Source organism: Hippopotamus amphibius, chromosome 16 (genome assembly GCF_030028045.1).
Source record: "Hippopotamus amphibius kiboko isolate mHipAmp2 chromosome 16, mHipAmp2.hap2, whole genome shotgun sequence".
NCBI classification, from domain to species: Eukaryota; Metazoa; Chordata; class Mammalia; order Artiodactyla; family Hippopotamidae; genus Hippopotamus; species Hippopotamus amphibius.
In genome coordinates, this window is record NC_080201.1 from 37,651,278 (window position 1) to 37,673,930 (window position 22,653).

The 22,653-nt window shown below is 36.9% G+C and overlaps 2 protein-coding genes across 5 annotated transcripts in view; both read left to right on the forward strand.

Annotated features, from left to right (window-relative positions):
• Nucleotides 1-22,653, forward strand: part of NETO2 (neuropilin and tolloid like 2) — a 73,274-nt gene that overhangs the window by 44,494 nt on the left and 6,127 nt on the right. For all 4 annotated transcript variants that reach the window (XM_057712651.1, XM_057712652.1, XM_057712654.1 and 1 more), the window contains one exon: nucleotides 20,780-20,893. In XM_057712651.1, the coding sequence (XP_057568634.1) occupies nucleotides 20,780-20,893 (114 nt within the window). The remainder of the gene's footprint in view (nucleotides 1-20,779; nucleotides 20,894-22,653) is intronic.
• LOC130838930 (homeobox protein NANOG-like) lies at nucleotides 21,704-22,621 on the forward strand. Its single transcript, XM_057712655.1, has one exon. It carries the CDS (start codon nucleotides 21,704-21,706, stop codon nucleotides 22,619-22,621), a length of 918 nt encoding a protein of 305 aa, XP_057568638.1.

Genomic DNA, 22,653 nt, shown 5'->3' on the forward strand with positions numbered 1-22,653 from the left:
GCATTGAATCTGTAGATTGTTTTGGGTAGTATAGTCATTTTCACAATGTTGATTCTTCCAGTCCAAGAACATGGTATATCTCTCCATCTGTTTGTATCATCTTTGATTTGTTTCATTGATGTCTTATAGTTTTCTGCATACAGGTCTTTTGCCTCCTTAGGTAAGTTTATTCCTAGATATTTTATTCTTTCAGTGGCAGTGGTAAATGAGAGTGTTTCCTTAATTTCTCTTTCTGATTTTTCATTGTTAGTGTATAGGAATACAAGAGATTTCTGTGCATTAATTTTGTATCCTGCAACTTTACCAAATTCATTGATGAGCTCTAGTAGCTTTTTGGTGGCATCTTTAGGATTTTCTGTATGCAGTATCATGTCATTCGCAAAGTGACAGTTTTACTTCCTCTTTTCCAATTTGTATTCCTTTTATTTCCTTTTCTTCTCCGATTGCCTTGGCTAAAACTTGCAAAACTATGTTGAATAATAGTGGTGACAGTGGGCACCCTTGTCTTGTTCCTGATCTTAAAGGAAATGCATTAAGTTTTTCACCACTGAGAATGATGTTGGCTGAGGGTTTGTCATATATGGCCTTTATTAAGTTGAGGCAGGTTCCCTCTGTGCCCACTTTCTGGAGAATTTTTATCATAAATGGGTGTTGAATTTTGTCAAAAGCTTTTTCTGCATCTATTGAGATGATCATGTGGTTTTTTCCCTTCAATTTGTTGATATGTTGTGTCACATTGATTGATTTGCATATATTGAAGAATCCTTGCATTCCCAGTATAAACTCCACTTGACCATGGTGTATGATCCTTTTAATATGCTGTTGGATTCTGTTTGCTAGTATTTTGATTTTTGCATCTATGTTCATCAGTGATGGTGGCCTGTAATTTTCTTTTTTTGTGACATCTTTGTCTGGTTTTGGTATCAGGGTGATGGTGGCCTCATAGAATGAGTTTGGGAGTGTTCCTCACTCTGCTATATTTTGGAAGAGTTTGAGAAGGGTAGGTGTTATCTCTTCTCTAAATGTTTGATAGAATTCACCTGTGAAGCCGTCTGGCCCGGGGCTTTTGTTTGTTGGGAGATTTTTAATCACAGTTTCAATTTCAGTGTTTATGATTAGTCTGTTCATATTTTCTGTTTCTTCCTGGTTCAGTCTTGAAAGGTTGTACTTTTCTAAGAATTTGTCCGCTTCTTCCAGGTTGTCAGTTTTATTGGCTTATAGTTGCTTGTGGTAGTCTCTCGTGAACCTTTGCATTTCTACGATGTCAGTTGTTACTTCTTTTTCATTTCTAACTCTGCTTTGGGTCTTCTTCCTTTTCTCCCTGACAAGTCTGGCTAATGCGTCCTGTACTCTTTAGATAAGCCCATTTTTTTTTTAATCAGTTCCTTACTTTCTGTTACTGCAGGATGAACCAGGCTCAACTTGTGTTTTCTCTACCTCATCCTTGGAACCAACCATGTTTCCAAAAAGTCATTTCCTTTTTGTCCAGTGAGAAATCTGGCTCTAAGTATCCACAATGTATTTACTTATTCGATCCTAGGATACACATAAAGTAATTTTAGAATTGCTCACCCATATCCCTGTTAGAAATTTCCTAAAAGAGTACACCGTTTGTGTGCGGTTCTTTTTGTCTTGAGCCATGCTGTAAAAATATAGTGTACCAGTTACTTTGGTTAGTTGTTTTCCTCTCTCCTTTCCTTGTCGTTCACCTGTAGTACACTTAGGTTCATTTGTGACTGTTGTGATTGTTTATATTTAGTTTTGTGTCCCCCCCCATCATAGTTACTTTAAATTGTTTTTATTTTTGGAGTACCTGGAATATTGCCATTATTCAAAGAGAGCTCTACAAAAAGATATACTCAAATACTGTTCCTTTCTTAACTCTCCTTTGCCAGTCCCACCCCCCCCACCCCCAATTCTTTGCACTCCATTCCTACCAACTCTCTGTAGGTAACTAATCATATTAGTCCTTGGTATATCCTTCCCCCATTTCTTTTTACACAAAAGAGCTGATACATGTGTATTTTCTCATATCCTCTTTTTTCTTACATGAAGGGAAGCATATTATACTCTTTGCACTTTGCTTCTTTCACTTTGCTTCTTTCACTATACTGTTAAGTATATGGAAGTATGGAAATCACTCCATATCATTTCATAGAGATCATCTTTATTATTTATAACTCCATGGTAGTACATTATGTGTACATACTTTATTCAGCCATTCCTCTATTTATGGGCTTATGGGGTTATTTACAGTATTTTGCAATTACAAGCATACTGTTACAGTGAATAATGTTATGCATATGTATTTTCATATTCTTGGAGGTATATCCTCTGGATAGATTCCTAGAAGTAGGATTGCTGATATAAAAGGTAAATCTTTTGTAGTTTGCCGTACCCCTCCTGAATGGTTGTATATTTTTTTATTTATGATAAAATACACCCTCAACCATTTTTAGGTGTACAGTTCAGTGGCATGAAATACATTCACATCATACGACCATCACCACTCTCCATTTCTGGAACCTATGTAACATCCCAAGTTGAAACTCCATGCCCATTAAGTAACTCCCATGCTCCTATTCCCCCAGCCCCAGGTAACCTCTATTCTACTTTCTGTTTCCGTGAATTTCACTATTCTAGGTAACTCATATAAATGGAATATTTGTCCTTCTGTGTCTCATTTTACTTAGGATAATGTTTCTAAGAATTTCAGTCCTTTTTAAGACTGAATAATATTCCATTAAATACCACATTTTTGTTTATCCCTTCATCTGTTGATGAACACTTGAGTTGTTTCCACTTTTAGGCTGTTATGAATAAAGCTGCTATGAACATTAGTATGCAGTTATCTCTTTGAGTCTCTGCTTTCAGTCCTTTGCAGGATATACTATACCTAGGAGTGGAACTGCTGGATCTTGTCGATATTCTATATTTAAATTTCTGAGGACCACCAACTTTTTTCACAGCAGCTGTGCCGTTTTACATTCCCTCCAGCAGTGCAGCAGGCTTGGTCCCCATCCTCACCAAAACTTATTTTGGAGTTTTTTTTTTTTCTAGTAGCCATCCTAATGGCTATAAGGTGTGATTTTTTTTTTTCATTGTGATTCCAATTTGTCTTTTCCTAATGATGAGTGATGTTGAGCATCTTTTCATGCTTCTTCGCCATTTGTATACCTTCTTTGGTGAAATGTCTACAAGCATACCTCATTTTACATTTACATTTTATCGCTCTTCACAGATACTGAATTTTTTACACGTTGAAGGTTTGTGGCTACCCTGCATTGAACAAGTCTATCAATGCCATTTTTTCAACAGCATTTGCTCGCTTCATGTTTCCGTGTTACATTTTAGTAATTCTCACATTACAGACTTTTTCATTATTGTATTTATTATGCTGATCTGTGATCAGTGGTCTTTGATGTTACTATTGCAAAAAGAGTATGACTTGCTGAAGGCTCAGATGGTAGTTAGCATTTTCTAGCAATAAAATATTTTTAATTAAGGTAAGTACATTGTTTTCTTAGACATAATGCTATTACATAATATACTATAGCATAGTATAAAAGTAACTTTTATATGCAGTGGGAAACCGAAAACTGTATGACTCACTTTATTGCAATATTCACTTTATTGCAGTAGTTTGAAAATGTGGTATGCCTGTATTTAGTCCTTTACTCACTTTTTAGCTTGGTTGTTGGTTTTTTGTTAAGTTGTAGAAATTCTTTATGTATTCTGAATATGAATCTCATCAGCTATGTGATTAGGACATAGTTTTTCCCATTCTGTGCATTATCTTTTAACTATCTTGATTGGATACTTTGAGATACAAAAGTTTGATGTAGTCCAGTTTGTCTCTTTTTTTCTTTTTTGTCTATGCTTTGGATGTCATGATCAAGAAATCATTGCCAAAGACAAAGTTATGAAGCTTTTCCTCTGTTTTTTAAATATTTGATAACAAGTTTTTATTGATTTATAACATTATGTGTTTCATGTGTACAGTGTTATATTTTGCTTTCTGTATACACTACAGCATGCTCACCACCAAAAGTTTAGTTTCCATCTGTCACCATACAGTTGACCTCCTTTACCCATTTGCCTTTCCCACCCCTCCACCCCCCGTAACCACTACTCTGTTCTCTGTATCTGTGTGTTTCGTTTGGTTTGATCTACTGTTTGTTTGTTTGTTTGTTTGTTTATAATCCACATATAAGTGAAATCACATGGTATTTGTCTTTCTCCATCTGACTTATTTCACTTAGCATAATACCCTCAAGGTCTATCCATGTTGTTGCAAATAGTAAGATTTCATCTTTTCTTATGGTTGAGTAGTATTCCATTGTATATATATACCACATCTTCTTTAACCATTCATCTATCAGTGGGGCTTTGGTTCTTTCCATATCTTGGCTATTGTAAATAATGCTGCGATGAACACAGGGGCATAAATCTTTTCAAATTAGTCTTTTCTTATTCTTTGGATAAATACCCAAAGTGGAATAGCTGGATCACATGGTAGTTCTGGTCCTTAATTTTTTGAGGAATCACCATACTATTTTCCGTAATGACTGCAACAATTTACATTTCCACCAACATTGTATGAGGGTTCCCTTTTCTTCACATTCTCTCTAATACTTATTATCTCTTGTCTTTTTGACAGTAGCCATTCTGACTGGTGTGAGGTGATGCCTCGTTGTTTTGATTTGCATTTCCCTAATAATTAGTGATGTTGAGCATTTTTTCATGTGCCTGTGTCTTCTTTGGGAAAATGTCTATTCAATACCTCTGCCCATTTTTTTAATCCAGTTGTTTGGTTTTTGTTGTTGAGTCATATGACTTCTGTTATTTGGATATTAACCCCTTATTGGATACATGATTTGCAAATATCCTCTCCCATTCAGTGGGTTGTATTTTCATGTTGTTGATGGTTTCCTTTCCTGTACAAAACCTTTTTAGTTTGATGTAGTCTCACTTCTTATTTTTGCTTTTATTTCCCTTACCTGAGAAGACATATCCAGAAAAATTGTTGCTAAGACCGAGAGCAAAGAGTACACTGCTTGTTTTTGTTAAGGAGTTTTATGGTTTCAGGTCTTACATTCAAGAATTTAATCCATTTGGAGTTGATTTTTATGTGTGGAGTGAGGTAATGGTCTAGTTTCATTCTTTTGCATGTGGCTGTCCAGTTTTCCTAGAGCCATTTATTGAAAAGACTATTCTTTCTCCATTGTATGTTCTTTGCCTCTTTGTTGTAAATTAGTTGTTCATTTACATGTGAGTTTATTTCTGGACTCTCAGTTCTGTTCCATTAATCTCTGTGTCTGTTTTCTACGAGTAACATGCTATTTTGAATACTATAGCTTTGTAATATAATTTGAAATCAGGCAGTATGATACCTCCAGCTTTGTTCTTTTTTCTCAGGATTGCTTTGACTATTCAGAGTCTTTTATGTTTCCATATAAATTTTAAAATTTTTTGTTCTGTGAAAATGTCCTAGGGATTTTGATAGTAATTGTACTGAATCTATAACTTGTTTTAGGTAATATGGACATGTTAATGTTAATTCTTTTAGTCCATGAACACAGAGTATATTTCCATTAATTTTTGTCTTCAGTTGCTTTCAACAATGTCTTATAGTTTTCAGTGTACAGGTCTTACACCTCCTTAGTTAAGTTTATGCTTAAGAATTATATTCATTTTGTTGTGATTGTAAATGGGATTCTTTTCTTAACTGCTCTGTTAGTTTGTTGTTAGTATATAGAAATGCACCAGATTTTTGTATGTTGATTTTATACCCTGCAACTTTACTATATTTATGTATTCTTTACAAAAATTTTTGGTGAATTTTTTAGAGTATTCTATATGTAAAATCATGTCATCCACAAATAGTTTTACCTCTCCTTTTCCAGTTTGGATACATTTTATTTCTTTTTCTTGCCTCATTGCTCTGGCTAGGTCTTCCAATACTGTGTTGAATAAGAGTGGTGAGATTGGGCGTCCTTGTCTTGTTCCTGATCTTAGGGGAATAGCTTTAAGTTTTCAACATTGAGTATGATGTTAGATGTGCATTTGTCATGTATGGCCTTTATTATATTTTTGGTACATTCCTTCTGTACCTGTTCTATTGAGAGTTTTTGTCATAAATGAGTATTAAATCTTGTCAGATGCTTCTTCATCTATTGAGATAATCATATGGTTTTTATCTTTCATTTTGTTCATGGGGTGTATTCCATTGATTAATTTGTGGATGTTGAACCACACTTGCATCCCTAGGGTAAATCCCATTTGATCACGGTATATGATCCTTTTAATGTATTGTTGTATGGTTTGCTAATATTTTATTGAGTATTTTTGCATTTGTGTTCATCAGAGATACTGACCTATAATTTTTTTGTGGTGCCCTTGCCTGTTTTTGATATCAGGGTAATGCTGGCCTAATAGAGTGAGTGGGAAGTATTCCCTCTTCTTTGTTTGAAGAGTTTGAGAAGGATAGGTATTAAATCTTTGAATGATTGGTAGAATTCACATGTAAAAAGCCGTGTAGTCCTGGACTTTTGTTTTTGGAGAATTTTTGGTTACTGTTTCAACCACTTTACTAGTGATGAGTCTGTTAAAGTTTTCTATTTCTTTATGGTTCAGTCTTGGAAGATTGGGTGATTCTAAGAATTTGTCCATTTCTTCTAGGTTGTCCAATTTGTTGTCATATAGCTGTTCATAATATTGCCTTATAATCTTTTATATTTCTGTAGTATCCTTGTTAGTTCTCCTTTTATCAAAGCCTTCTCTCCTTTTTCGTAGTCTAGCAAAAGGTTTGTCAATTTTGTTTATCTTTTCAAAGGAGTGGCTCTTAGTTTCATTGATCTTTCCTATTGTCTTTTTAGTCTCTGTTTCACTTATTTCTGCTTTGATCTTCTTTCTTTCTCCTGACTTTGGACTTCGGTCACTCTTTTTCTGGTTCTTTTAGATGTAAGGTTAGATTTATTTGAGATTTTTCATGTTTCTCAGGGTAGGTCTGTAACCTTCCCTCTTAGTATTGCTCTTGCTGCATCCCCATAGATTTGGTATGTCATATTTTTATTTGTTTTCAGGTATTTTAAAATTTTTTCTTTGGCTTTTTTGCTGATCTAATTCTTGTTCAGTAGATTTGTTTAGTCTTCACAAATTTGTGATTTTTTTCTACCTTTCTTTTTCTAGTTGATATCTAATTTCATAGTGTTGTGCTCAGAAAAGATGCTTGATATGATTTCATTTTTAAATTTGCTGAGATTTGTTTTACATCCCAACATATATTCTATCCTTGAGAATATTTCATGTGCACTTGAGAAGAATGTGTGTTTTGCATTTGGATAGAATGTTCTATACTAATCTGTCAAGGCTATCTGGTCTGATGTTTCATTTAAGTTTACTTTTCCTTGTTGACTTTCTGTCTGGATGACCTATCCTTTGATGTATATGGGGTGTTAAAGTCCCCTACTATTATTGTGTTGTCAATTTCTCCCTTAGGTGTGTTAATAATTGCTTTATATAATTTGGTGCTCCTATGTTAGGAACATATACATGAATAACTTACATCTTCTTGATGAATTGTCTCCTTTATCGTTATATAATGTCCATCTTTGTCTCTTGTTGCCTTTTTTGGCTTGAAGTCTATTTTGTCTGATACGAGTATGGCCACACCCACTTTCCATGACTGCCATTTGCTTGAAGTAACATCTTCCATCCCTTTGCTTTGAGCCTATGTTTCTCCTTGGAGCTGAAGTGAGTTTCCTGGAGGCAGCGTATAGTTGGGTCTTGCTTTCTAATTCATCGAGCCGCTCTTGGTGCCTTTTGATTGGTGAATTCAGTCAGTTTACATTTAGGGTGATTATTGATAAATTAGAATATAGTACTGCCATTTTATTTTTTGTTTTCTGGTTGCTCTGTATCTCCATTGTGGTTTTTTCCTTGTATTTCTGTCTGCTATTTTAGTTTGGTGATTTTCTAGGATATTTTCTCAGTTTCCTGTTTTTATGTTTTGTTGTTCCCATAAGGCTTCTACAACACATCTCATAGTTAAAATACTCTTTTTTTTTCTGTTGATAGCATCGTTTTCATTTCCCTGTATGAGTTCTGACCTTTTCCTTCTCCCCTTTTATGTTTTAGATGTCCCAATTATTCAATTATTTCTTTTTATGTTGTGAGTTTGTTACCAAATTGAAGTAGCTATAGTTATTTTTACAAATTTTTTTCCTTTAACACTTATGCTATAATTAAGTTGTTTAACAACCTATTCTGCTATAGAGTTGCAATTTTCTGATTCTGTCACCTCACTCAAAGTTTTGTATACTTTTGCCTTTTCATTTCAGGTAGAAGAGCTCCTTTCAAAATTTTTTGCAAGGCAGGTCTAGTGTTAATGAACTCTCTCAGGTTTTGTTTGTCTGGGACAAAGCCTTTCTTTCTCCTTCATATCTGAATAATAATTTTGCTGGAAAGAGTAGTCTTGACTGTTAGTTTTATCTTTCAGTATTTTGAGTAGGTCATACCACTTCCTCCTGGTCTGTAGAATTTCTACTGAGAAATCTACTGATAGCTTGCTTAATGGGGGTTCTTTTGTAGGTTACCATCTTTTTTTCCCCTTAGCTGCCTTTAAAATTCTTTCTTTAAAGTCATTGACTTTCAAAAGTTTTAATATAATGTGTCTTAGAGAAGATCTTTCTGTATTGTGGTAATTAGATGTTCTCTTAGCTTCACAAACTTGTATATCCAGTTCTTTCCCCAGGTTTGGAAAGTTCTCAGCTATTATTTCTTTGAATAAACTCTGTGCCCTTCTCTCTCTCTTCTCCTTCTGGGATACCCGTCATTCTAATGTTACCTTTCCTAATAGAGTTAGATAGTTCTCATAGAATTTCCTCGTTTGGGGGTCTTAATTCTCTCCTTTTCTACCTGTATCATTTCTAGATTTCTACCTTTGCACTTCCATATGGTCTGCTGCCTTTCCAGTGCTTTCTTCATCTCATTTATTAAGTTCTTCAGCTCCAGAATTCCTGGATGGTTTTTTTAGAGTTTCAATCACTTTGATAAAGTATTTGTTCATTAAGTTTATTCCTGAGTACATTGAGCTGCCTTTCTGAGTTTTCTGGTAGCTGGTTGAGTTTCTTTGTGACAGCTAGTTTGAATTCTTTATCAGATCGCGTTACTTCAAGACTCTAAATTTGGTTTCTGGAGAGCTTTCATTTTCTTTTTGTGATACTGTGTTACCGTGGTTCCTCACAGTGTTTGATGAGTTGTTCCTCTGCTGGCATATTTGAAGTAGCAAACACCTTTCTTCTTTAGTAAAGCTTTTTTTGCCCCCTAGTTGATTCTTTTTTTTTTTTTTTTAATATTTATTTATTTATTTAGGCTCACTCAGTCTCAGTTGCAGCCGTTGGGACCCTCATTGCGGCGTGTGGGATCTTTTAGTTGCGGCATTTGGGCTTCTTAGCTGCAGCATACAGGCTTCTTAGTTGAGGCATGTGGACCCCCAGTTGTGGCATGTGAGCTTCTGGTTGTGGCATGCATGCAGGATCCAGCTCCCTGACCAGGGATAGAACCTGGACCCCCTGCATTGGGAGTGCGGAGTCTTACCCACTGGACCACCAGGATAGTCTCTTCCCCTATTGATTCTAAGGATTTAACAGGTTAGTAATTAGAGGCCTTTCTTTAGTTTTCCAGTAGGTGGCGCCATAGCACAAGTTTTGGTTTCTCTTACCTGAGCTGCCTCTGGTTATACAATGTTTGAGAATCAGCGCTTTCCTCATTGCCATCTTCCTTATTGTCAGTGCTTGTGCCTCCAGGGTCGTTGGCGTCTTGCTGCTGACGGTATTGCCACCTGGGGCACTAGGGTTGCGGGCACCTAACATGTCCAGGGTCTACCGAGTTGCAGGTGCTGCTACCATGGGAGTTAGGGGGAGGGGAGGAGGGGAGCTGGGGTTCCAGGTGTCTCCACTGTGACTGGGATTATCTGGTTTGTAGGTGACACCATTGTAGGCAAGAGGAATGGGGTAGCAGGTCCCAGTGCCTTTGGTTCCCTGTGGCTGCAGGTGCCACTGTAGCCAGGAGGTTGGTATGGGCTGCCTCCCATGCCACTGCTACCAAGTTCTCTGGGTTTTCAGGCTCAGCCACAGCAGCAAAGTGGCAGATATTGCAGGCAGTGACTGCTGTTCCCTGGGTTCCACCTCCTGTGTGTGTTCCAGTCCACCCACCTTTAGATATACAGATGTGTGCAAATCTCCAGTGTCCTGGTCTGTTGGGCAGAGTTGAGTCATGGATGTTTTCCTGGTTGTAGACTGAAGGGGAGAGACAAAGGTAGCAAGCACTTGCACCATCATCTTGCTGACATTACTCCCTTTCTCTATGTTTTCAAGAGTTTTATGTTTTCACTCTTACATTTAGGACTTTGATCCATTTCAACTTAATTTTTTATATAGTATAAGATAAGGGCCCGGCTTCATTCTTTTGCATGTGAATGTACAGTTTTCCCAGGACCATTTATTGAAAAGACTGTCTTTTCCCCTTTTAATGGTCTTGTCACCTTTGTCAAAAATCAATTGACATGTGAGGGTTTATTCAAGAGGCTCTTTATTCTATTCCATTGGTCTATTTGTCTATTCTAATGCCAATACCAACTGTTTTGATTACTGTAGCTTTGTAGTAAGTTTTAAAATTAGGAAGAATCTTCCAACTTTGTTTTTCTTTTTCAAGATTGTTTTCACTATTCAGGGTCCCTTGAGATTCCATGAATCTTAGAATAAGTTTTGCTACTCTGCAAAAAATACTTTTGGAATTTTGATAGGAATCACGATTAATCTGTGGATTGCTTTGAGTAATAGTGTCATCTTAACAATATTAAGTCTTCAATCCATGAACCCAGGATGTCTTTTCATTTATTTATCTTAATTTCTTTTAGCAACATTTTATACTTTTCAGTGTACATCTTGTATCTCCTTGGTTAAATTTATTCCTAAGAATTTTATTCTTTTCAATGTGCTGTAAATGTTCCATTTGTTCCTTATTAGTGTACAGCGATGTAACTAATTTTTGTTGATTTTGTATCCTACAACTTTGCTAAGTTAGTTTATTTGCTCTGAATATGTGTGTGTGTGTGTGTGTGTGTGTGTGTGTGTGTGTGTGTGTGAGTGTGGTCTTTTAGGGTTTTCTACTTGTAGGATCATATCATCTGCAAACAGAGATAACTTTATCATTTCTCTTCCGATTTGGATGCTTTTATTTCCTTTTCTTGCCTAATTGCTCTGGCTAGAACTTCTAGTACACTATTTTGAATAGAAGTGAAAGTGGACATTCTTGTCTTGTTCCTGATCTTAGAGGGAAAGCTTTCAACCTTTCACCATTGAGTATGACGCTAGCTGTGGGCTTTTCACGTAAAGCCTTTATCGTGTTGAAGAAATGTTCTTCTATTCCTACTTCATTGAGTGTTTTTATCATGAAATGGTGTTTGATTTTGTCAAATGTTTTTTCTGATTCACTTGAGATGATCATGTCTTTCCCTTTCATTCTGTTATTGCATTTTATTACAGTGATTGATTTTTGTACATTGAACCATCTTTATTGTGCCTTTTGGTCATCATATTGAAATGTTGCTGAATTCAGTGCTTGTATTTTGTTGAGGATTTTTGCACTGATATTCATGAGGGATATTGGTCTGTACTTTTATTTTCTTGTAGTATCTTTGTCTGGCTTTGATATCAGAGGTGCTGGCGAATAAATGAGTAAGAAGTGATATCTTCAACTTTTTGGAAGAGTTTGAGGACTGGTGTTAATTTTTCTTATGTGTTTGATAGAATTCACCACAGAAGCTGTCTGGTCCAGGGCTTTTCTTTGTTGAAGATTTTTTGATTACTGATTCAGTCTCCTTGCTAGTTAGATATCTACTGAGATTTTTTTCCTTTTGTTCAGCTTTGGTAGATTATGTGTTTCAAGGAATTTGTTTCATCTAGGTTAGCTGTTTTTTGGCATGCAGATTGTTCTTAGTATTTTTTTCTAATCCTTTTTCTGTCTGTAAAATCTTCACTAATGTCCCAGCTTACATTTCTGATTTTAGTAATTTGAGTCTTTTTAATCTCTTTTTCTCTTCTTCTTAGTCATTTTATCTAAAAGTCTGCCTATTTTGTTGATCTTTTCAAAGAACCATACTTTGGTGCTTTTTATTTTCTCTAGTTTTTTTTTTTCTCTATTTTATTTATCTCTGCTCTAATAATGCTTCTGACAAAGGCATGGAACTTTGAGTTTAGTTTGCTCTTCTTTTTCTAGTTCTTTAAGTTTTTGATTTGAGGTCTTTCTCCTTTTTTTGTCTCCTTTCTTTAATGTAGGCATTTATAGCTATAAATTTCCTTCTTAGCGCTGCTTTCACTGCTTCCCAGAAGTTTTGGTATATTGTGCTTTCATTTTCATTTGTCTCAAGATATTTTCTAATTTCGCTTGTGATACCTTCTTTGATCTGTTGGTTAGGAGTGTGTAGTTCAATTTTCATATATTTATGAATTTTCCAGTTTTCCTTCTGTTATTGATTTCTAGTTTCATTTCATTGTGACTGGAAAAGGTACTCTGTATGATGTCAATCTTTTAAAATAAAGATTTTTTTTTTGTGGCCTAACATATAGTCTGTCCTGGAGAATGTTCCATGTGCACTTCAGAAAAATATATCCTTTTTTTGGATGGAGGTTTCTGTATATGTCTGTTAGGTCCCATTGATTTATAGTATTGTTCAGGTCCTTTATTTTCTTATTGGTCTTTTTATTTTTTAGCCACCCTGCATGGCTTGTAGGATCTTAGTTCCCTGACCAGGGATTGAACCAGGCCGTGGACAGTAAGGGTACGGAGTCTTAACCACTGGACCACCAGGGAATTCCCTCCTTATTGATCTGTGTGGTTTTATTCATTATTGAAAGTGGAGTATTTATGTCGCCAACTGTTATCATAGAACTGTCTAATTCTTCCTTAAATTCTAACAATGTTTGCTTCTTATATTTTGGGGCTCTGGTTTTTGGTCCATATACATTTATAATTATTATGTTTTCTTGGTGAAGTGACCCTTTTATCAATGTACAGTGTCCTTGTTTGTCACTTGTAACAGTTTTGGCTTAAAGCCTGTTTTTGTCTGATGTAGGCAGACCTTATTTTATTGCACTGCACTGTATTGAACTTCATAGGTACTGTGGTTTTTTTTTGTTTGTTTGTTTGTTTTTTGTAAGTTATTATTACGTTTTTATTTTATTTTATTTTATTTTTTATTTATTTTTTATTTTTTATTTTTTTTTTGGGGGGGGGGTACACCAGGTTCAATCATCTGTTTGCATACACACATCCCCGTACTCCCTCCCTTCCCTGACCCCCACCTCGAGTCCCCCCCACCCTCCCTGCCCCAGTCCTCCAAGGCATCTTCCATCCTCAAGCTGGACTCCCTTTGTTATATAACAACTTCCCACTGACTATTTTACAGTTGGTAGTATATATATGTCTGTGCTACTCTCTCGCTTCGTCTCAGTTTCCCCTTCACCCCCCGCCCCCTCCCATACCTCAAGTTCTCCAGTCCATTCTCTGTATCTGCATCCTTATTCTTGTCACTGAGTTCACCAGTACCATTTTCAGATTCCGTATATGTGAGTTAGCATACAATATTTGTCCTTCTCTTTCTGACTTACTTCACTATGTATGACAGATTGTAGTTCTATCCACCTCATGACATATAGCTCCATCTCATCCCTTTTTATAGCTGAGTAATATTCCATTGTATATACATGCCACATCTTCTGTATCCATTCATTTGTTGATGGGCATTTAGGTTGCTTCCATGTCCTGGCTATTGTAAAGAGTGCTGCAATAAACATTATGGTACAAGTTTCTTTTGGGATTGTAGTTTTCTTTGGGTATATGCCCAGGAGTGGGATTACTGGATCATATGGTAGTTCTATGTGTAGTTTTTTAAGGAACCTCCAAATTGTTTTCCATAGTGGCTGTACCAACTTACATTCCCACCAACAGTGCAGGAGAGTTCCCTTTTCTCCACACCCTCTCCAACATTTGTGGTTTCCAGACTTTGTGATGATGGCCATTCTGATTGGTGTGAGGTGATACCTCATTGTGGCTTTGACTTGCATTTCTCTGATGATGAGTGATGTTGAGCATCTTTTCATGTGTTTGTTGGCCATCTGTATGTCTTCTTTGGAGAAATGTCTATTTAGGTCTTCTGCCCATTTGTGGATTGGGTTATTTGCTTTTTTGGTATGAAGCTGCATGAGCTGCTTGTATATTTTGGAGGTTAATCCTTTGTCCATTGTTTCATAGGCAATTATTTTTTCCCATTCTGAGGGTTGCCTTTTAGTCTTCTTTATGGTTTCTTTTGCTGTGCAAAAGCTTTTAAGTTTCATGAGGTCCCATTCGTTTATTCTTGATTTTATTTCCATGATTCTAGGAGGTGGGTCAAAAAGGATGTTGCTTTGATGTATGTCAAAGAGTGTTCTGCCTATGTTTTCCTCTAGGAGTTTTATAGTGTCTGGCCTTACATGTAGGTCTTTAATCCATTTGGAGTTTATTTTTGTGTATGGTGTTAGGAAGTTGCTGTGTTTTTTTTACAGATTGAAGGTTTGTGGCAACCCTGTGTTGAACAAGTCTCTTGGCATCGATTTCCTAACATTTGCTCACTTTCTCTCTGTCACATTTTGGTAATTCTCACAGGATTTCAAACATTTTCATTATTATTACATTTGTTATGGTTATCAGTGATCTTTGATGTTACTACTGCAGAATGACTTGCTCAGATGATGGTCAGCATATTTTAGCAATAAAGTATTTTTTAATTAAGGTACATACATTGTGTTTTTAGACATAATGCTACTTGCACACTTAATAGACTACAGTAAAATGTAACTGTAACTTTTATATGCACTGGGAAACCAAAAACTTCATGTGAGTACTTGAATACTCACTTCATTGCTGTAGTCTGGACCCAAACCAGCAATATCTCTGATGTGCACCTGTATTTGTATCACCATCCCAGCTCTCTTTTGCTAACTATTTGAGTGGAATATCTTTCTCCATCCTTTTACTTTCAACCTAATTATGTCTCTGGATCTAAAGTGAATCTCATAGAATATCATATAGTTGGATCTTGGTTTTTTTTATCTTTTCTGATAATCTCTGCCTTTTGAGTGGAGAGTTTAATCCATTTACATTTAAAGTAATTGCTAGTAAGGAAGGACTTCTGCAATTTTGCTGTTTGATTTCCATATGTCTTACAGCTTTGTTATCCCTTATTTCCTTCATTACAGCTTCTTTTGTGCTTAGTTGATTTTTGTAGTGACATTCGGATTTCCTTCCACATATGTTCTTTAGACATTTTCCTTGTGGTTACAATGGGGATTTCGTCTTTTTCTGATTGCTTAAGTCTTTAAAGGTATCTTTACTGTTTTATGAACATGTGGGAACTTTTTCATATTAAAAGATGTCATAGCTCATGTGTAGACACACTGACCCAGCTTATAAGTAGAGAAGCTTTGAGGACAGATTTTAGAATTCTTCCCTTAAACTCTTGGTAATTCAGGTGAACAAATCCTCACAAGGCAAAATGGTTCTGTTGCTTTTTTATCTCCTATAAAAGTGCAAGTGACTTGTCAGTATTTCCTAATAATTATTTTGTTGATTTTGCTTATTGTAAGAGCAGATCATATTGCATTGGCTTTGACAAACTGCATTCACACCATCATGTTTTTGACTTGGTTTTGAATGGCCCTTCACTTTAATCTACATCTGGACAGGGCAGATTAGCCTGTTTAACAGGTTTCTTTCCTCATGAGACACAAATGTTTTAGCTTTTATATCCTGACTGATGAATATGGTATAATGGTAAGCTATATGATTTTTGCAGATCCAAAGTTAGTAAATATTTCAGTATAACAGTAAGATATTATCAGATATTTTTCTTGAGAAATTTGGGAATTAATAAGTTTACCCTTTACTTATAATATCAAGGTATTATATTATTACTCCTTGGATTCTATATTAATATCATGATTGCATGTGAGCATGTACAGGCTTTATTATAGCTTAACTCTTCTATTTTTAATTTTAAAGATCTTTTTGAATTGCCAGATGGTCATTTGGGTTATGAAGTTAATTTTAGCCACGCAACCTTCCTACCTGCCTTCCATTCATTTATTTAACTTTTATCATACGAGGTATTTGCTATGAAGATACAAAAATGAATGGTACAGTCCCTGTCCTAAAGGATCTTACATCACTTAAGTGAGGTGATATATATGCAGATAAGGCAAATGCAGGATTGACTATGGCAAAGACCATTTAAGACAGAAAACAAAGTGCTTTCTTATTAAATATCCAAGTTACTTCTAGCGGGCAGCATTGATTATGGAGCAAGTAGTTCTTGAAGGAAGGCCCTTTGAGTTTATCCTTGAGGGTAGGTAGATTTTAGAAGATAAGACGTGTTAATTGGGGTTGTTCCAAACAGAGGTAGTATAATGAAAAAGGTATAGAAGCAGAGCTCATCTGGCCCACAGGAAGTAGTGGAAGGGAGAACAGAGAGAAATGAGCGAGGAAAGGTAGATTAAAGCTAGAACTTGAAGACCTTTAAACTAAAAGCTAAGTTTAGACTTTATCTTACAAGCATTGGGGACTTTTGAAGTATGTTATACTACAAAAAGATATAATCAGAGCTGTGCTTTTATTGGGGCATGGAGGCTACTTCAAAGGTTACTTCCATGGTTAAGTTGGGAAACCAGGAAGGTCTGAACCAAAGAAGTGACAGTGAGGAGAAAGAAGAGTTGTGGAGACAGCCTCCAACAAGGATGCAAAGTGACAGAGAGTGAGTCAAAGGTACTTAGAATTTGGGCCCTGACTGACTTGGAAAATGAAAATTGAACAGATAAAAGGAGAAAGTTTTGTTATTTTGGGTGCAGTGAATTCCTCAAGCAGTGGGAAATGTCGAGTTCAGCAGTGGTATTTGCCGCAAGTAGACTGTGCTGTTGCTTTTTGTTGACCTATAGATATAACCTCAGTTTGTTTCTAAAAACTGTTTTATTGTGAAAACATTTCAAACTTGAAAACTAAAAAACAACCCTACAAAAGGCTGTTTCACTGTTTCAGATAACTACAAATCACCGCTTGATACAAAGAGGCAGTTAGCAAGAAAGCCCTTTAGCCCTCTTACTTTTTCCTCAGTATATTTACTACCAGCATCTGTACCCCTGCTGCGCAGTACAGGGTCCGTCAGCCACGTGTAGCTGGTGAGCACTTGTGATGCAGCCAGTCTACATTGGGATGTGCTATAATTACAAAAATATATCCCAGAGTTCAGAGAGTTGGTATGAAATAATGAATGTAAAATATCTCATTAATAATGTTTTACATTGATTACAAATGATAACATTTTGGATATTGTTGCAAGGCTCCCCAATACCACCCACATATTAGGTGATTTGCTAGGACCAACATAAATTTGTCATAACAGCTAAGATTATTACAGTGAAAGGATCAGTAAGGGAAAAAGACTGCCCAAGTCTGGAGAAATCCTTTCACAGGCTTCATTATGCTCTCTCCCTCCCAAGTGGGCACACTGAGCATGTTCATTTCTCCAGCAACCAAAAAATGCAGTAATGTACAATGTTTCCGCCCAGAAAAGCCCATTTAGAGATTCAGCGCCCAAGGTTTTTATTGGGAGCCATTCACATAGGCACTCTCTGCCTTGCATATACCAAAATTCTAGACTCACAGAAGGAAAGCGAGTATTTGGCATAGATGACATTGGTAACACAAACTCTAGGCACTGTGAACCACCCTTACCAGTCAGGGAATGGAAGAAAGCCAAGCTCACAGATGCCATAGGGCCAACTTTGCACACAGAGCCTTCTAAAGGCAGCAGCCTTGGTCCTGCTGTATGTATTAACTTTCTGCGCAGATATATTAGGTTAAATAAACTATCAGTAGAATTAATTCCGCCTGTTTCTTTTTAAAGGCTTTTTATGGCTCCTGGTTCATATTCTTGACTCACATTATATTTATTTTGGGTAGCAGTGGTCTAAAGCTTATACGTAAAATTCTTCTCTAATGTGTTTTAGTTATATTCTCTATAAACACTAACGATTTCTCTTTAATACAAATCTGATGAGTAAACAGGTGACAAGCCTCCTTCAAGTGATGTTTTTACACTAATCACTAAAGGTCAGACTAATCGAAGATTGCAGTAGACTTAGCTCCATATCCCAAGTGTAGCTTTATCACCCAAGAACAAAAAGAAAACCTCCCCTCCAAGAAAAATGTGTGTGATCAAAATAAAGGATTTTGGGAATTTTTATAAAACAAAAGTCCCAGTTTAAAAGTGTCCGTTTGATTAAGCACATTTGAGAGCTCCAAACAGTACATTTTTACATGCTTATCATTAATTCAAATTGTGAAACTCTCTTTTGTTCTTCTCTAAACTGTTAATGATTTGTAATTATAAATCATCCTTGAAAATATTTCTAAGGAGTTTATATAAATGGACTAGTTCTGCGTGAGAGATTCACTTCATATCTACTTACTGTAGATTGCAGATGTGACTAAAATAGTACAGCTTGGCTGAAATGAATGGTATAGAATAGCAGCCAGGATATGTATGACTTCTTCCCAAGCACTGAGTACTAATATATACCTAACTCTTTAAGAAAGGGAATGGTTTTAGGAAAGTAATTTCCAGGACTAGAACTGTGAAAGCAGCAGAAGATATTTTTGTTAAAATAAATGCATAATGTGATTTTCAGTGACATAATGCCCTGCGGGCCCCCCCCCCCCCCCCCCCCGCAGGCTTAGGTGAAGGATAGAACAGTCTTTTAGCATCATTGCCACATCTCATCAGAAGTAGAGGGAAGCTAAAACCCTAACCCCCTCTTCTCTCCCACACCATGACCCAGTAGTGAGTGAAGGGGAAAGGAGAAAGTCTGCAGGCTGTAAGTAGAGAGCAGTTCATAACTGGCAGTATTTCTGCTGTTATCTCTGTCCCTTATTTATAAAGACTTATAATTCAGCCATTTTATATAGTTTTGAATTGAAGCATGTCGTTAGCAACCCATGTCAATAAGTGATACTTTGAGTCTCATTCTAAACACTTATGCTTGTCCATTGAACATTACATTTGTAATTTTAAATATAGCTCACATTTGTACAAAACGAAATCTGACAGTATCAGTGCTGCTTTCTAACTGCTTTAAATAATGTGGAGAACAGTTATAAAGAACTCTATGATGAAAAGCCGAGGGTATTTTCTACTCAGTGTTCAATCAGTGAGAAACACTGAGCAGAAAACCTGTCTTTTGGGCCACCTTTGGAGCTATGAAGAGCCATAAAAGTACTGTCACATAGTGTTCTATTGATGAACTTTAGAGCTAATGATAGTTTGACTCAGAAAATCAGAATACTTGGAAACCACAATGCTGTTTATAACTTCACTCACCCTGTCTTGAAAATAACTTCTCTTCCCTGTATCCCCATTTGTGAACTGGGTAAAATGGGGAAAATAAGAATTCAACATGTAATATGATATAGTATATAGTAGAATTATGGTATGATATATAAACAAAAAACAGAAAACTCCAGTTTTTAGAAATGAGGAATTCAAAAGTGCTATATGTTCTCTAGGACATTAGTTATATTTTAAAGCACACACATTTGTGTAATAAAATTTTATGATATATATGACACACCAGAAATGAGTACACGAGCTAACTTTGTACTTGAATAAAATACCACCATACATCGTCATTGGCTTTTCTATCCTTAATCTAACAGCTTATGTGTGTAACTAATATTTATTGTCCTTATGATGAGCTTTGAGACCATTAAGGGTTTTTTAAGAATTATACTAAATATGAAATTCAATGGCATATATTCCATATATCTTTACTGTTTTAAAAATTTTTTTCAAAATTCCAAAGAGTGCTTTTTTCCCTCTTTGTCTGTGGTAACGCATCCCTCCATCCATCAACAGACACTTGGGTTGCTTTCACCTTTTGGCTCTGGTGCAGAATGCTGCTGTGAACAGCAAGTGTCTGTTCAAGTCTCTGCCTTCAGTTTTTAAGAGTACATACCTAGAAGTGCAATTGCTGGAGCTTATGGTAACCTATATACATTTTTGAGGAACTGTCATACTGTTTACCACAGAAGCTGCACCATTTTACATTTCCACCAGCAACGCACGAGGGTTCAGTGTCTCCACGTCTTCACTAACATTTTGTTTTAACATTTTGAAAAAATGTGCCAGACTATATACTAGTTTCATAAGAACCATGGGAAATACAGTGGAGCCCTGAGTAACAGGGGTGTGAACTGTGCAGGTCCGTTTATACATGGATTTGTTTCAGTAGCAAATACTCCTGTACTACATGGTCCATGGTTCGTTGAATCCACAGATGAGGAGCTGTGGGTGCAGCGGGGCTGACTATGGGGCCTGAGCATCTGTACTTTGGTATCTGCAGCAATTCCTGGAACCAGTCCCCCGCAGATACCAAGGGATGACTGTATATTCGTATTGTCTTTACACTAAAAACAGTCTTTTGGTGCCGAACCTAAGTAGAAGTTTACATGAGCCAGCATCAGAGAATACTGGCCTTTGTCTTATTATTTGTGTAGTACGGAGTGTATTCACAGAAAAGCCTTTGAGGTAAGATACTGACTTTATAAGATTAAATATAAAATAAATCAGGATGAGTTATAATCTGTATGCTTTCTGTTCTTAGCAACAAAGTTTTCTTTTTTCCTACAGCTCCCTGCACAGGCAGCACTTTTTTTTGCCACAGCAACATGTGCATCAATAATTCTTTAGTCTGTAATGGGGTCCAAAACTGTGCATACCCTTGGGATGAAAATCATTGTAAAGGTAAGTCTACTGGCAAAGGCCAGCCTTTTTGAGAGAGGAGAGGAGTGGCCATTGCCTTTCATTAAGAAAAACTTAAAATGTCTTTGTCTACAGCTGTGCTTGGCATAACTGCTTTGGCAGGAATGAAGACATATAAAATAAGTGTTCTCCTTAATGGATCATAGACCTCTGGGATGTGGTAAAAGTAAAGAAAAATATTTGTTTATTTATTTATTTATTATCTGCTTTGGGTCTTCATTGCTGCACATGGGCTTTCTCTAGTTGCAGCAAGTGGGGGCTACTCTTTGTTTCAGTGTGCAGGCTTCTCATTCGGTGGCTTCTCTTGTTGTGGAGCACAGGCTCTAGGTGTACAGGCTTCAGTAGTTGTGGCACACGGACTCAGTAGTTGTGGCTCGTGAGCTGTAGAGAGCGCAGGCTCAGTAGTTGTGGCACACGAGCTTAGTTGCTCTGCAACATGTGGGATCTTCCCTGCCCAGGGATCGAACTCATGTCCCCTGCTTTGGCAGGTAGATTCGTAACCACTACACCACCAGGGAAGTCCCTAAATAAATACTTTACTATGGAAAGTTAATTTAATCTGATATGGCTATCTAAAGTACTTGAGATTTCATTTTCCTAGATTGGGCTGGTTGGCTCCTGTTATGGCACAGGTGACTTGCTCCATCCCATCTTTTTTAATACTTTTACACCTGGAGATCTTCACCTTTCTCTAAGCTCTTCTACTTAGATTCTTAAGCCTGGACTTTTCCTACCATCTAGCTATTTGGTTTTTGGTTTTTGGTTTTTGGTTTTTCCCTCTCCTTCAACAACATGAGTGTGGACCCAACTTGTCCCCAAAGCCTGCTTGGCCACGAAGCATCTGATTCTAGCGAATCTTCACCAGTGCCTGAGATTTATGGGCCTGAAGAAAATTGTGCATCTTTGCAAATGTCACCTGCTGAGGCCCTCGACACGGAGACGGTCTCTCCTCTTCCTTCCTCCATGGATGTGCTTATTCAGGACAGTCCTGATTCTTCCACAAGCCCCAGAGGAAAACTACAGCCCACGTCTGCCGAGAAGAGCACAGAGAAGGAAGAGAAGGTCCCGGTCAAGAAACAGGAGATCAGAACCGTGTTCTGTCAGACCCAGCTGTGTGTACTCAATGACAGATTTCAGAGGCAGAAATACCTCAGCCTCCAGCAGATGCAAGAACTTTCCAGCATCCTCAACCTTAGCTACAAACAGGTTAAGACCTGGTTCCAGAACCAGAGAATGGAATGTAAGAGGTGGCAGAAAAACAATTGGCCAAGGAATAGCAACAGTGTGACTCAGGGCCCAGCAACTACAGAATACCCAGGCTTCTATTCCTACCACCAGGGATGCCTGGTGAACTCTTCCACAAACCTGCCCATGTCGGGTAACCAGACCTGGAATAACCCATCTTGGAGCAACCAGAGCTGGAACAGTCAGCCTTGGAGCAACCACCCCTGGAACAGTCAGACCTTGTGCCCTCAAGCCTGGAATAACCAGACTTGGAACAATCAGTTCAACAACTATGTTGAGGAATTCCTGCAGCCCCAGATCCAGTTTCAGCAAAATTCTCCAGTCAGTGATTTGGAGGCTACCTTGGAAAATGCTGGGGAAAGCTATACCCTCATACAGCAAATGGCTAAGTATTTCAGTTCCCAGCAGCAAATCATGGATTTATTCCCAAATTATTCTATGAACATACAGCCTGAAGATTTGTAACGATGGCTGTATTATTCAGTCTCAATTTGAGC

What these genes read in the sequence shown, in the direction of transcription:
- LOC130838930 (XM_057712655.1), top strand. Translation starts at nt 21,704, where the DNA reads ATGAGTGTGGACCCAACTTGTCCCCAAAGCCTGCTTGGCCACGAAGCA.